The sequence below is a fragment of the Paramormyrops kingsleyae genome, chromosome 15 (genome assembly GCF_048594095.1).
Source record: "Paramormyrops kingsleyae isolate MSU_618 chromosome 15, PKINGS_0.4, whole genome shotgun sequence".
Classification (NCBI taxonomy): domain Eukaryota; kingdom Metazoa; phylum Chordata; class Actinopteri; order Osteoglossiformes; family Mormyridae; genus Paramormyrops; species Paramormyrops kingsleyae.
This window is the reverse complement of record NC_132811.1, coordinates 5,749,688-5,764,056: the sequence shown is the minus strand read 5'-3', so window position 1 is coordinate 5,764,056 and position 14,369 is coordinate 5,749,688. Positions and strand designations below refer to the sequence as shown.

Genomic DNA, 14,369 nt, shown 5'->3' with positions numbered 1-14,369 from the left:
AACGTTTAACCCCCATTTCGTCCACATCACATCTGTCTGAATTTGGACTACTTTTGTATGCAGTATCACTCGCAACTGTTTATGTGAATTGTATTGTCTAAATGTTGCATGTTTCCATAGGACAGTTGCACGTCTGTCGTCTATTTGTAGTGTGGGTGTCAATTTGTCCTTGGTGGGTCCCTCTGGTCTGAACGAGCAAGTTTCCAACGCAAGTGGCCGATTAAAAAGTTGATCATATTAATTCGTTTTTTTTGCGTTATAAGTCGCAAATTCGACAAGCACACATAACCTTTAAAGGCAGGCTGATGGAAGACTTTGACCGTACAGCTCCTGGCGGACTGTGCGCCTACTGTTAACTGTCCAACACTTAAGTACAATGCGCTGATTTAAAGGAGAGTTTATGCAAAATCCTGGACATAAGAAGAGTATTATGAGTTTGGAATTCGTATTTTAAACAAATTGTGTTTAAACTCCGAATAATGTGTACAATACATGATTTAAAGGATGTTTCGCTGGTGTTTACATACACTAAACGGGGTTTGGAAATCATTAGTGAACTACAATTATAAAAATCACTAATTATTTATCTTCCCCGTTTGCCGTATCGATTTTCCTTCGAGATATTACACGTAGGCTTACTGATAATATTGTTAATCTTTTCAAGACTACTGGTGTTAGAAAAGAAGCTTCAATACCCACAGTGGCTATAGGGCTATCTGTGCGTTCTCAGGGTCTGCTTTATTTTCAGGGACGTTATTTACAGTACACAATGATACCAACACATCTCATTTTCCGAGAAAAACTTTTTTTTTTAAGTTTAAACACTAGTCTCCATTAGCGCACAAAATAATACGCATCTACTTTTGCTTGTACTAAAATAAATAGCAGGACAAATGTAATGTTTTAAAATTTGTTTAATTTGTAATTTTACATGTAAATAACAGGTTTTAGCACGTCGCTATGTAAAATTCGAATCTTATTTGCCATTTACACAGATGGCACAACAACAACGGTATCCTCTAGAGATCCCCCCAGACCATTCAGTAGCACACATGCTTACAGCTTTATGTATATAAGCCATACTAACTAAAACCTGAGTCCTGTTTTCTGAGTGTTTGCCTATCGGAACAACCGGAGTCAAATCAGAGCTTGATAAAATATTATTTATTCATTTTGTTGGCTTTTAATATGAACATATAAAAAGACACAACACACAAAACATTTACATAGGGAATAGTAAGCCACTGTCCATGGCACCATAGGCATTGCAATACGGGATCCAGACAGGCCAATATTCTCCCCTTGTTTCGATCCTCCCCCTCAATTTCAACTAAGAACAGTCCCGTTCTGAAAAACTCTACAAGGACCTATTTTCATTTCAGTTATGGACACAAACCGGATATTAGTTGTGCAATGGTAGTCAAGGTTTAAAACAATTCAATAACAGAACCATTTTTTTAATTTATTTTTTTAAATCAGCTGTACTAAAAGCATGGATAAGACTTCAGAGGAAATGAGTTTCTATTTAATATGTAATTAAGAGGTTATTTTGATCAACTTCACAAGTCAAAAGAAGAGCCTGGCTGCGTGAATCGTCAGACAGGCTGAGAGGCGTTCACAGGAAACAACCTACAAATTATATTCTTAAATCTTTTGCTAAATAATTATGAGGGGCCTATAGATCTCAGCTATCAAAAAAGTGGCTTTATTAGAAATGGACAATGATGTAAAATGAGAATACAAGGTTGCTTTTCATTTAAGTCGGGTATTAATCAGCACGAATGGTAGATTCACGCACATAGGCATCTGAAGATTGAAGTTGTTGGAAAAGTCTATTACAATTAGCTACAATATACCGTTTCCACCAATGTAAGCCCTTATGGATGTTGTACAATTACACACAAGGACTAACTATTACCCTAGTGAACTACACGGCCTTCATTGTGTAACAACGCCAGCCAAAGTAAGCCGCAGCTTGCAGTTATTATTCTTAAAAGAACAAGCCTTTAAAATGATCTGACGGAAAAAGAAAGGATCTCGTCATATACATTAGCTGTAGTAGCTGTTTCACAACTGGCAAACCTTTTCTCTAAAGGGAACATTGGGAGTTGATGCAAGTGCTTGAAGTTCAGGAATGAATGAGGCCAAGGATTTCATAAAATTTCAAAATTTGCAAAATTTGAAAAAAAAGCAACAAAAAAAAAAAGCACCAAGACCCAAGCTGATCATACCGATACGTCAATTAAAAGTTGAACTCTACTACAGCCATTTCCACAAGGGATATCCATCATCACAGTAGGGAAATGGTCCGAATTTCATGCTTATCCCAGTCTGATGTAGTTCAAATGTACCAAGAGAGAAGCAGAAAGGTGGTTACAAGGCACATCTGATGGTTCTGTCTATATGGAAGCCTTTTTGGACCACCCTTAATTTACAAGTATGTCTGATGGCCTACAAAGCTGAAAATAAAACAGCCAGGCATATACAAACAAATGAAACTCAGTCTCAAGGACATGAACGCCATCATATCAATTAAAACACCAATTAACCAAAAATCGTACAACTGAAGAATATCTATGAATTCTCGCCTCCTAATGCATATTCCGAAGGTCTTATTCTGCTACTGTAATCAGACTGAGTGCAGATCATTTATTGCCCTTTCTTTCAATCTTCAGCCATTAAGGTGCGTGCACACCACGCCAGCATAACCAGATGCCATTTCCTGTAGCTCGATCTTTCACAAAGAAAACCTCAGTACCAGAAGGTCAAAATACCCTTCCCAGTTCAAAGCCTAATAACATTCAACTGCAACAATATAATCAGCAGCAAACTGCTTCCTGTAGAAGTACGGGTTTAAGATAAAATGGACATCGCAGCCCAGTTCTGATCATTTTATGGTGAACTGCGCTGTCCATTTGAGATTCTTTACCGAGTCCAAAAACAGATCCAATGCCCCAAATTCAAAATGTCATGAACAGTTCACAACGTAGCACATTTTGTAATGTAACAGTAAGTGAAAGAGAGAACTTCAAAATGTTACCAATGCTGTTGTATGGAATCCCACTTAAAGTCACTGTAGATGTTGGCTAACCTGTAACAGGCAATGATTTCAAGAGGACAAAACACAGAATGGATTATCGACTTCCATCAACATCCTCCTCTAGGCTTTAACTTACCGGGATTAAAATATGTTTAAGAAACAAAAAAGAAAAAAAAAAAACACCAGCATTTTCACACATACAAACATGGAAATAAATAACAGAAATCAATTTCATAAAATGTGCCAAATGTTCATAATACTTTACCATTAAAGTTATTGCAGTTCACCAAATTATAGAAAAAATGCTTTTTTTGATCAAATGTATTTATGAAAATATGGATATCGTAATTAAAATGCTGAACAGATAGTGCGACACCCAACCATTATTTGTATATGTGAGCATCCCAATAGAAATTTGGCATGTGACAGCAGACGAACCAGTAAGAAAGTAGATTACATTTAGCTCCACTGTCATCATGCCCCAATGCGGGCGGATCTCCAAAAAGGAAATGGACACCCTCTCCAGTGTGACTCAAAAAACAAAAAAAAAGAAGAAGAAAACTCCAGCCAGAATTTTTCAAATGATATCTCCCCATCAAGTTTGTTTTGACTGAGGTAGGTTGTCAGTTTCTAGGACCAAAATAAGGAAGGATTTGGACAAAAGAAAAGAAAAAAAAATAGACTTAAGCCCCATGCAATTTTATACCACATCCTATAAGTATAATGAAAGTGAAACTGAAATATGCTTTAGAGATTCACTGCTTGCAAGGTCTCAGTCCTCAAATACACTTCCTACCTTGCGTGTAATTTAGTCGTCAAAGGTGAAGGAAACACGTTTTATGGCTCTTATAGCAGGAGTACAGGCTATGGGGAGGAGGGAGATAAAAACAGAGGGGAGGACAGAAAGTGGGAAAGAGCTACTCATGTCCATCTGAAGTTAGTGAGATGTACATCAGTAAAATAACAGGCCATGAGGAAGAGTAGCCTATGGATCACGTGGCTTCTGCAGTGCTATAGTGAAGTCAGCTGTGTGTGTGTGTGTTTGTGTGCGCGTGAGTGTGTGCATGTGTGTGTGTAAAAGGGGGGAGGGGGAGTAGGTCAATTTGAACCCTCCACAACTCTACTCAAACCCCTCACTCAAGTCTGTAGGTCCAGGAGGTCAGTAAGCAGTGACCAGATCCTTATCGTAGTCATAGCGGCCTCTCTTCGGGGCAGGGTTGTCCTGACTGTCGTCCGTGTCTTCGCTGTCCCCCGTCGGCCCGTCCGCCTCCTCCTCCTCCGAGGAAGAGTCCAGAGTGAGGTCCACCACCGCGCCGGCCCCGGTTCCAGTCGGGGCGGCGAGAGTGCCCGCGGCGGACTTGGCAGGCTGGCTGGTGACGGTGGGGGCCGGGGAGTGACCGTTGGCTTCCGGAGAGCCTGAGAAGACAGACAGGAGCCGTGAGTGGCAGCCTGCTTGACGGCCCGTCCCAGTCCTCCTTAACAGCAACACGAGGCGAGCTAACAGGCTACTTCTCACTACAGACTCTCTGTGGCCCGAAAGAAAACGGCACACATCCAGACACGGAGAAGCCATCTTGTAACCGTGAGAAATCTGAGCACCACTGCCATCAGTGCAAGGCATCAGTCACCTACAGCACAAAAAAGCATCACGAGTATAGAAGAGTGAGTGAATGCAAACCCCAAATATTCAGCATGACTGCTCCCTCAAGGACATTCTTCCTATTAAAAATAACAATGATGTCCTGTCACATCAGAAAGTGTTACTTGATGTATAATATTGAACCATGTGAACTCAATAAATCTGGCTTTAAATTCATAAAATCAGCACAATGTATTTGCAGCGCTATTCAAATCATGGTTCTCGGGACCGAGCACTGCTGATTTTCAAGCCTTATTTTACCCGTGAGCCAGGTGTGAAGCCTCCTTGACCAATCAGAATCAGTCATTATTAAACTAATTACCTTGGAGAACGGAAAACAACTGAAAACCCTGGAATTGAGGTCCAGAGTTGAATAGCCCTGGTGTATAGTATCAATGCAATTTATTTAGATTACATCAGAATAAGCAGTGTTTGTCATTTTCATTTGTACAATCTTACAAAAAAAAAAAACTCAGTAAGCTAACCTAGGTTTGGTTAGGAAGCAACTAGTGACTGTATTCGGTGTTGGAAAAACCAAGACCAGTCAACAACAATAGCAGACAAACACAGAGAGCGAGTTATTCTCCTGAGTGAGGAGCTCCAGCCACCTGGATTTCTAATTCTTGTGAACTCATGCACTCAAGTTTTAAAACTTGGGAGAAAAAAAAAAAAAAAAAAAAAAAAAAAAAAGGACAGGACTACACCTTCATGTCGTCTAATCCTAAATTTCCCATGAAACACTAGTGCTATAAAAAGATCTCAGTAACAGTACAAAGCTTGCTGGGAATTTCTATGAAAGCTACTGCAAACTACAAGACATGACCCAGATACTAGGAAATGAAACAAAAATGCTCATTCTACTACTTAATAAAGAAAATGCATCCACATCAAATAACCACATACTATGCATGCAAAGCATCATGCATCCTGATCTAGCACAGCAATGTGAGATGTTGCTCTCAGAAAATAAATTGCGTGGTTGGCGGATTTCGCCAAAGACTTGGGGCTTACATATATGCAGCAGCGGATACTCAGGTGTGTGGCTGCGCTCCCGCTCCCTCTCCTTCTCCTTCTCATCCCGGATGGGCCTCCAGGAACCGTCTGTAAGGTACTCGATCTCCTCCACGTCCTCGGTCTCCTTCAAGATTTCAGACAGCAGCCTGTGCCATGGAAACGTCCGTTAGGGTTTTTCGGCCTCCCCGGACGCGCGCGTGTCTCTTCGTTCGCGCCGCTGCCCACTGAGCGCACACTCGTGTCACATGACCTAGATTCAGGTCAACTGAGGGATGTGCAGCAAGGCTGCGCAGAAACTTTTGTGCAAACTTCCATGTGCACCTCGAAGACAGAAGGGGGTCAAACCAACCATTTCACCTGCAGGATTATTATTATTCTACCGATGACTAAACCTCTTCTCAAGAGGGTTCCCAGTCCTACTCCAGAGAATGTGTGCACTCATTATGTCATTCAGTTTGCCCTGGCCGTACACATCACGAAGCTCATCAGCTCAGATTATAGAATAACGTTAAACCACATCCAGAATTTGGCGCATACCTCAGTCCATCATTTTTAAAAATCAGACACTAGAGTCAAACCACAAATCCACATCTACGCAAAATCACAAGTCCATCAGTCCACATCTATACAAAATCATTCAGCCAGAAATCCTGTTGAACAATCCCACCCACCCCCCAAAATCCAAAAGGTCATAGGTTTAGCTCATGCTCAGGAGAGGATAGCAAAGCAGGAAATGAACCAGCCTGCAGAACCGGAGTCCTCTATGCGATTGGATGCCAGAGGTCTGCTTACCCATCGATGGTGAGCAGCTCGAAGGGCGCAGGCTTATCGCACACGGGGCAGGTCCACGTGGGCTTCTTCTCATTCATCTGCAGGAAGAAGACCGCGTCGAAGCACTGCAGGTGGGCGCAGGTCAGGACCCGGCATGGTACATTCAGACGCATCTTCACCAACTGGCCGCAGGGGAAAAGTCAACACGCGAGTGAGTTAACCATATGCAACAACAAACAGGATGCCAAACCATATATAAAACAAACACCAGGATAGCAGCACGCCCCCTGCTGGACTGGAGGTATGAACAACACACAGCAATGAAGAGGAACAAGGACTTACAGGGCAGATGAGTGACACTCGCAGCCCTGTGGTAGCAATCTCACTTTCTGGGTCAAAGCGCAGCTTGTCCTGGACTGCAAAGGGCAGGGGGGGCACAGCAGTTCGTTTTAGTACAACACCTGATACCAACATCCATTCCATAAGCACAAGTCGCACCAGTAAGCACTCCACGAGAGATCTGCACCGTGTGACCTGAAAGTGTGACACACACACACACACACACACACACACACACACACTCCATACTCACTGCGCTCACGGCAGCGGTCGGCACTCTCCACCGAGCAGAGCTTGAGTTTGCTGAAGAGATCCGCCGCGGTGAAGACTCTCACCAGGTAGACCGCCACGCAGTACCGCTACACACCAAAAGGGGGGGACACAGAAGACAGGAGGGTGGGGTTGGTGCCACTAGCAGACCTTGCCTTGGGACTGGACATTTTTATTTCCCCCATTCAATCCTGCATTTGCTTTACATATGTAGAATGATATGTTGCACAACCTTTTGATAGTTGCATGTATTTTCCACAATATCTCTGAATCTGGTCCTCCAACACCAACTATAAATATACACACATATGCATACCAGATTGTGTGTATTGGACATGTGCTTTAACTTATTGAGTAATTCCCAGCTTTCTAAAAGCAGCAATATTTTATTTTTTTTTCTCTCTAATGCATTTCCCTAATGGATTAACCATGCATTTTCAACTCCCAAGTGGGTTGTATATAGGGGTGTATATTAGGGCTTAAGTTCAGATGATGGAAGACCTTGTCATTGAAGGGGGAAAACCATGAGTGCAGCACCGCACATTTCCTTGCTGACCGCGGTCACTGGTTTCCACGGCGTGACCTTTCACACATATCCTCTGACGGCGGATTCTCACAGAACAGCAGGCTGAGGCAAACAGTCATGCCTGCCGCATCTCACAGACGAAAACCACAAACTATCGAATTTTAGATAATGCCCCAAATCCGATATCAACTGACAACAGGGATACTGAGTGCAAGCACCAACATACACAAGATTAATTATATCTGTGTCAAACAAATATGCGTTTAACTCAGAGTTTTTTCCCCATCGTAATAATACGAATGACATCACAAAGCATTATATAGGCCGACTCAGACACGCGATTTTGAACATGCCAATAAAACAGCGTTAGAGGAGCCATCGTTGAAAATAGACATTAAAGCATAATACCAGCATAACCACACACCAAGCAGGCATACCTTTCCGAAGTTTCCCCAGGTGACGGTGATACGGTTGAGGGCGGTGGACAGGTGTAACCAGGGCGTGATGTTGACGGGGCGACACGGCCGGCGGGGCTCTACACCCGGCTTGTTTGAGGGGTAGTAACCCTGCATTCAGGGGGTAAAACCCCGAAGGAGAAGATCGGCTGATTAAGAAGGAAAACTGCAACAGCAAACCTTATACCACGGCTTTGGTAAATACCATTTTCTTATTGGCTTGGAGATGTCACATGGGTGTTTACTACTGTGTAACTGCACAGGTCGGTCTGGCAGCCTAATAGTTTTATATTAATAATTTCAATTTCACTCAGCATATATGTTTACAATGTGTGACTTTTTACTCAAATTAGCAGTCAGTCTTATGAGACACAAACACACACACTGGAGAACAGTTCTGCAAATTATAAGTTCACATACTGCTTTTTCCACTGTATAAAAGTGAATCTGGGGGGAAAAAAAAATCAGATTCATTCCACAGCGTGAGGGGTTGGACTATTATACAGATCAAAGCTTTGAATACCAGAGAGAAATGCTGAGCATTTTATAGTATGGTATTTATTAGACATGAATCTGCATTCAATTAATATCAAGGGGATCCATCATGTATCCTGCAAAACTGTTTGGAGATTTTAAACTTCACAAGGCCGATACATAAAAAGGGTGTAAAAATGTAATGTCCCAGTGTTCTTTTAAGGCAGCTCATAGGGCCAAAGACCCAAGTAAAAGTATGCAGGTGTCATTAAAGAGAAAGGGGAGGAGGGAGGGGGGGAGGGTGAGTGTGTGTAAAAACAGACAAGGTGGCTCAATTTGCTTTTCACAATGAAGTGGTACAATATGACATAAGATGGTGGAGGTCATTTTGCACACTGCATGTGCATCTTCACAGACAAAAATCACGTGACCCACTAAAGTCACTTTAGTACCAAAGTCATTTTACAAACCGCCGAGTCAAAAACAAAAATCACTCGACCGAAACACAGCATGCAACTTACTGTCACACTATACTCCACACTAAAATAAAGCTCTGTTCTCTGATCAGGCTGAGAAATACAAATTGATTACTTGTTTTAACTTGCTTTGCCCTGAAAGGCCCCGAAATCCGATATCAGAATCCTTGTTGAAACGGCAGAGAAATACCACGTGCTAATGGGCTTCATCAGTGAATGGGAAATCTTTAAAATACTACAGCTTCATTGAGGAAGCTGGGAGCTTCACATCTACTTACAGGGACGTGACAGTAGGACTGATTAACTTTGACTGCAATATTTGGGGGATACTGATCCTCTTGAACGCCAACAGTGTCTGTGTAGCAAATTCTAGCAAAAAAATAAATAAATAACAGTAAGTACACAGAAAACAGGAAAAGAGGAAATGGCCTGTACTTTCCAATACTATGCACTTCTGCATTCTGCACACGACCTATTTTACAAACCAATTACTGCTTCGCATGGATGCGTCAGTTTTAAATGAAAACAAAAACATATCTACTAGCTCATGCTGCCCTTAAACAATGGGTAACTAATAGGTGAATTTAAAAGACACAGATAACATGAAAGCCTTTCTCCAAAAAAAAAAAACCTCTTGCAATCTCACCTAAGTACCACCTGGACTGATTTGATCCCTGGACGAAGCTCACTGAAATAATAATTTTTAAAAAGAGTGTAAAAACACAGTCATTCCAAGACCAGCATCTACATATTATTCCACAGTATAAAACTCAATATGATAGCAGTTAAACATGTAAGGTTATCTATAGGTCAGTTTCAGATGTTTCTATACAGGAAAACCTAGACCCTAAGCCACACTCACCTGGAGTTTCTGATCTGGTCCACTTGGCTCTGTGTCAGTTCGAACACGCATGGGCTGTCCTGCAGCTTCTCACTGTTCTGTGCAACTGCAAGGACAGAGAGGCAAGGAAGAGCTGTGTCCATCTGAACCAACAACAAAAACCATCCAGGAAGAGCGATGAAGAACGAAAGGCAGACGTGGTGCTGTCTGAAAGCTGGAATCTCGAATTGTGTGTGAATTAATAATAGATATTCCCAAGACAGATATGTTGGAGAAAGAATCTCCTAGGAGTATTGTTACCAGCCTCGCACTGATCAATATCAGTTTTTTCAGACATAAAACACACACTGCCATCACTCTAGCAATTTCCTCCTGATCACTGAACGATGTGTATGGTTTCATCACTAACAAATTTCACACAAAACAACTCACGCAGCTCTGTCGGGGGCACCAGTGTCTCCAGAGTTTGGTAGAAGGGCAACGAGACCAGCTTTATTTCTGAGGCAGGGGTGGGAGATGGCTTTGGGAGGCCATTGAGGTAGTCTGTGCCCTGCGCATTGGTGGATGGCGAGGTGCTACGAGTGGATTGGGTCACCGGGACCACTTCGGGCCGGCGTGCTGGAAGCCAGCCTGTCGCCTTGGGGAAGCGCGACTCATAGAGCTGGCGGACGTTTTTCAGCAGTTCGGGGCTATATTCCGTCTGTACCAGTCTCAAGGCCCTTCCCACCAGGTCCTGCTTCAGGCCACTTTTACTGCGTCCCATGGAAGCCAGCAGTGTCTGCAGGTCAGACACTCTGAAACTCTTCACCATGTTCTAGTCGTGGCCGGAGCGAAGTCATCAAAAGGGTGGAGAAGAATGGAGGAAGACAACTTTAAGATACTGATATTCTGATAAACGCCATTAAGTGTTTTATCTAAATTAACATGGAGGATTATCGCAGAATCAAAATGACATTATACAGTTCGAAAAAAGCAATAGTAGTTCATAATCAAAAGAGCATCCCAAGTTACAGTGACAAGGCTTCCTACTTTAGAAACGAATTGCTATCTACGTCAGGTGAATTAAATGCTTCACGAGGTAGGTCGCAAATATTAAAAGACATCATCATTTATTTGAAGTAGGTTAAGCAAAACGAAGCATCTATCAGTTAATACCAGCTTTTACAAAACGTTACTTTCCAAAGATGTACACTTTAAACTAATTGCTATTGCTACCGCTCGCTAGCCATGCATGTTCCATAAATCAATGTCATTCAACCGATCTACCCCAGCACCGTCACTCAATGAGAACCCATTGTTCTATTAACCGTGCTAATAAACACGATCCCCGCAGTCCAGGAGTCCGGCCTGGACTCCAAGGCTGATGAATTAAGCTCCCAAGTTGCACTAAAGATGAAACCCGACTGTGCGTGTTGTCACGAAGCGCACAAAATGTGGCACATCACGCAGACACACTTCCCGACAGTGTGCGAGCACTGAAATACTCTCCTTTTCCTCTTAACGGGCATGCTATTGTCAAACGTATCGCAGCGTGTGATAGTAACACACGATGACACGATGAGGAAGCACAACGTAAGGATAACGAAGATAGCTAGCTAGCTAATGTAGTTTCGCGCCGACTCCCTGCAGGCGATTGTTTTTATTTATGGTCTCATCATTCATTTCCCATATGCCCCATTGCCTAGTCGTACTTGACAGCGCAAGCTACTCCGTTTCACAGCTCCTATTTTTATAACAAACCCGGGAGGCCTACAATGCACCTACTGCCCGTCTCCCTTAATATCCGCACGCAAACCCGCAACACCCTCAGCGTCTCCTCGGTTAACCCGGACAAACGGAGCTCAACTTGCCATTGCTTCCACCAGCTCGGCCGCCATCTTCGCGCAGCAGCCCCGCGAGAGCCAAAGCTGAAAGGCAGTCGTTCGCCAATGAGAGGCATCGGGATCACGTGTCAAAGTTTAGCCTCCACCAATCAGCGCCGGCGTACGTCACAAGATGGACATGATCCGCGCATCAGTGTAGACTGTAGAGAATGTATGGGATTGGAAATGCAATGGGCTGTGAAATGATTCGCAGTGTGCGAATGTATAGGGTCCCATTACCCTGAACCATGTCTGTCTTCTCATATAAAATACTCCCGATTGCTGATTCTGCTTATGTTGCTTTTTGTTTCAATCAAGTTTTCATATGAGAAATTATGTAGCGTTTAGTAACGTAGGAAAGGTACGTTGTGCGTAGTGTAAGTTAAATGGGTCATTATGAGTTGTTTAATTTTTGCACCTCAAAATGCAACAAAAAACAAAATCACTTGTACAAAATGTACAATTAATGAACCCTTATATTTAAATATTGTAGTATTACAATATTACATACCACCCCCACCCCCCCCCCCCCCAGTGTGGTTATAACAAACGGAAGTGGAACAAACTCAATACTGTGAAGATGACAGTGACCTTATATGGAACCCCCCCCCCCCCACACACACACACACACACACACACACACACACACTGCCCCCTCCCATACTCAATAGCACTGTGTCTGCCATGGAAACTGAAATGGGAAACCAACATAAACTATGATAAAAAAAAAGGCCCAGCGGAGGAAGTTCGACCTGTCCCAGGAGCTACTGATCAATTTCTATACAGTAACTATCCATTTTGTCCTCTTTTTATCCATCTCAGTCTGATTTAGATCAAGCACCAAAAAAAAAAATAAAGATCAGCCTACATCCAGAGGTGGACAGTTCGGGTTCAGAAAGTACAAATCCAGACCAAGATTTTGTTTCAACCAAAGAGTTCAGAGTTGAGTACTCTGTGAAGGTGACTCTTTTTGCTCAACTGATTGGCTGAAATAAAATTTTGGTCTGGATTTTGGTCTGGGGGGGGGGGGGGTGATTCAAAAGTTAGGATGATTCAAGGTCCTGAGTGACAGGGGCCCTAAAAGAATTTGGAACATAATTTGATTGGTCTGGGTTGAGGGCTAAATATGATTTCGTGGGGCCCAAAATCTCTAGTGGCACCCAGAACCTGCTACCCCTCTAGGACCCACTCACCCCGAGTCAGGAATCGGGCAGGGAAAATCATCGCAGACCCCCCACAACCAGGTCACATCCTCTTTGAACTTCTCTCCTCTACAGACCACTGTGTGCCAAAAGAAACAGGCATGAGGACAGCTTCTTCCCACAATCCATCACTCTCAGGACCCAGCTGCCTCAGCTCAGCTGCACTGTCACCCTCTCATTACCGTGCAAAACCGCAATGTTGTAAGTACTTATTTTATTGTATTGCACATATTATATTCCTTTCAGCATTCCTTTTAAAACTGCTATCAACCATACATGCACATTGCATATATAAACCCGACTTTATGTGACTGTCGTATTGTCTTGTACCTAATGTACTAGAGCCACTGACAACCAGAGACAAATTCCCTGTGCGTGTGAACATACATTAATAATAAATCTAATTCTGATTTCACCCTCAACTTCTATGCATCATCTAACCACTGATCCAGTTCGGAGACTGGATGAGTCTGTAGGCTACCCCAAGAAGCACAAGGAACACTGTAGGAGTTAATTACATGGCTCACAATCACCTACACACAGATTCTCATATACTGCAGGCAGTACAGAGACACCCATACAGGGCACTCACGTGACTGGACCGGAAATCCTTGGAAAACGGTGTATCCGGGTTCCCTTAAAATGCAGCCTGTTTTGTGACTGAAACAAAGCACTGCCTCATCAGTGCCAGTCCAGATTCTACAAAGCAAATATAGTGCATATTTCACCCATATTCATGCTTTGAAAGGCTTTAGAATTGGCTTAATGGCCCCAAACACGTAACTTGTAACGTTAAAAGTATTAACATGTTAATACTTTGTTCATGTGTATTTATCTATATTACCTTATAGTGAGGATCTGAAATCTAGAGAGTTTATAACAAGAATGGAAACTGAATTAAACACCACTTTTCTTTATTATTACTTTAGAGCTAATTTAGCTCACACCCATTTATATAAGTGAGGTTACGCTGATATATCAAAACAAAATCTTTAATTGGACACATACATCCTTAAAAACGCCAAGACAGAAATTAAGCAACCTTGGAACTGAACATATTGTCAGATCGGTGAGAATTTAGAGAAAAGCTCAGTCATGTTTGAAAAAATGAAGGATAAAAACAATAAAAACAGGTCATAAAATGAAAAATGAAACTGCAAATAAATTAGGATAGTTAACAAATACAAAGTAGAAAAGAGTCAAGTGGGGTAAGAAAGGGTAACAACAGGATTTGCAAGTAAAGATTAGAGTGGAAATGCTGCAGAGTCGTCCAATATTTGTACTCACTCCAAGGAGTAGGTTTAACATGCCATATCAAGGTTCATTGGGTTTAGAAGCAGTACGGTGCAGCACATGCTATAAAGAGCATTTTGTAAGAGAGGTGTGGTGCATAATTTAACTCTTTAAGGTATCTGTTCATCCAGTGAATGTTCTGGCCTCAGCAGACTACAATGCTTAGC

General features: G+C 42.5%; 1 protein-coding gene across 2 annotated transcripts; it reads right to left on the bottom strand.

Moving 5' to 3' along the window:
* Positions 1-899: 899 nt before the first annotated feature.
* Positions 900-14,229, bottom strand: pias4a (protein inhibitor of activated STAT, 4a). 2 transcript variants are annotated; one of them, XM_023843840.2, is made up of 13 exons: positions 14,197-14,229; positions 13,502-13,608; positions 12,901-12,988; positions 10,278-10,659; positions 9,867-9,951; positions 9,651-9,692; positions 9,283-9,373; positions 8,037-8,165; positions 7,057-7,162; positions 6,807-6,880; positions 6,486-6,646; positions 5,691-5,839; positions 900-4,456 (listed from the first exon to the last, which is right to left on the bottom strand). In XM_023843840.2, exons 4-13 carry the CDS (start codon positions 10,654-10,656, stop codon positions 4,200-4,202), a joined length of 1,473 nt encoding a protein of 490 aa, XP_023699608.1. In that variant the 5' UTR covers positions 10,657-10,659; positions 12,901-12,988; positions 13,502-13,608; positions 14,197-14,229; the 3' UTR covers positions 900-4,199. The 2 variants fall into 2 exon arrangements, with proteins under 2 accessions (XP_023699608.1, XP_023699607.1); XM_023843839.2 differs by lacking the exons at positions 12,901-12,988; positions 13,502-13,608; positions 14,197-14,229 and adding an exon at positions 11,696-11,765.
* Between the last annotated feature and the right edge of the window lie 140 nt (positions 14,230-14,369).

Bases quoted from the DNA above. Each gene is read 5' to 3' on its own strand.
- pias4a (XM_023843839.2), bottom strand. From the start codon at position 11,722: ATGGCGGCCGAGCTGGTGGAAGCAATG. The intron at 10,660-11,695 runs GCAAGTTGAGCT...GGCCACGACTAG, and splicing joins CCGAGCTGGTGGAAGCAATG to AACATGGTGAAGAGTTTCAG. The intron at 9,952-10,277 runs GTGAGTTGTTTT...CTGTCCTTGCAG, and splicing joins GGTGCCCCCGACAGAGCTGC to TTGCACAGAACAGTGAGAAG.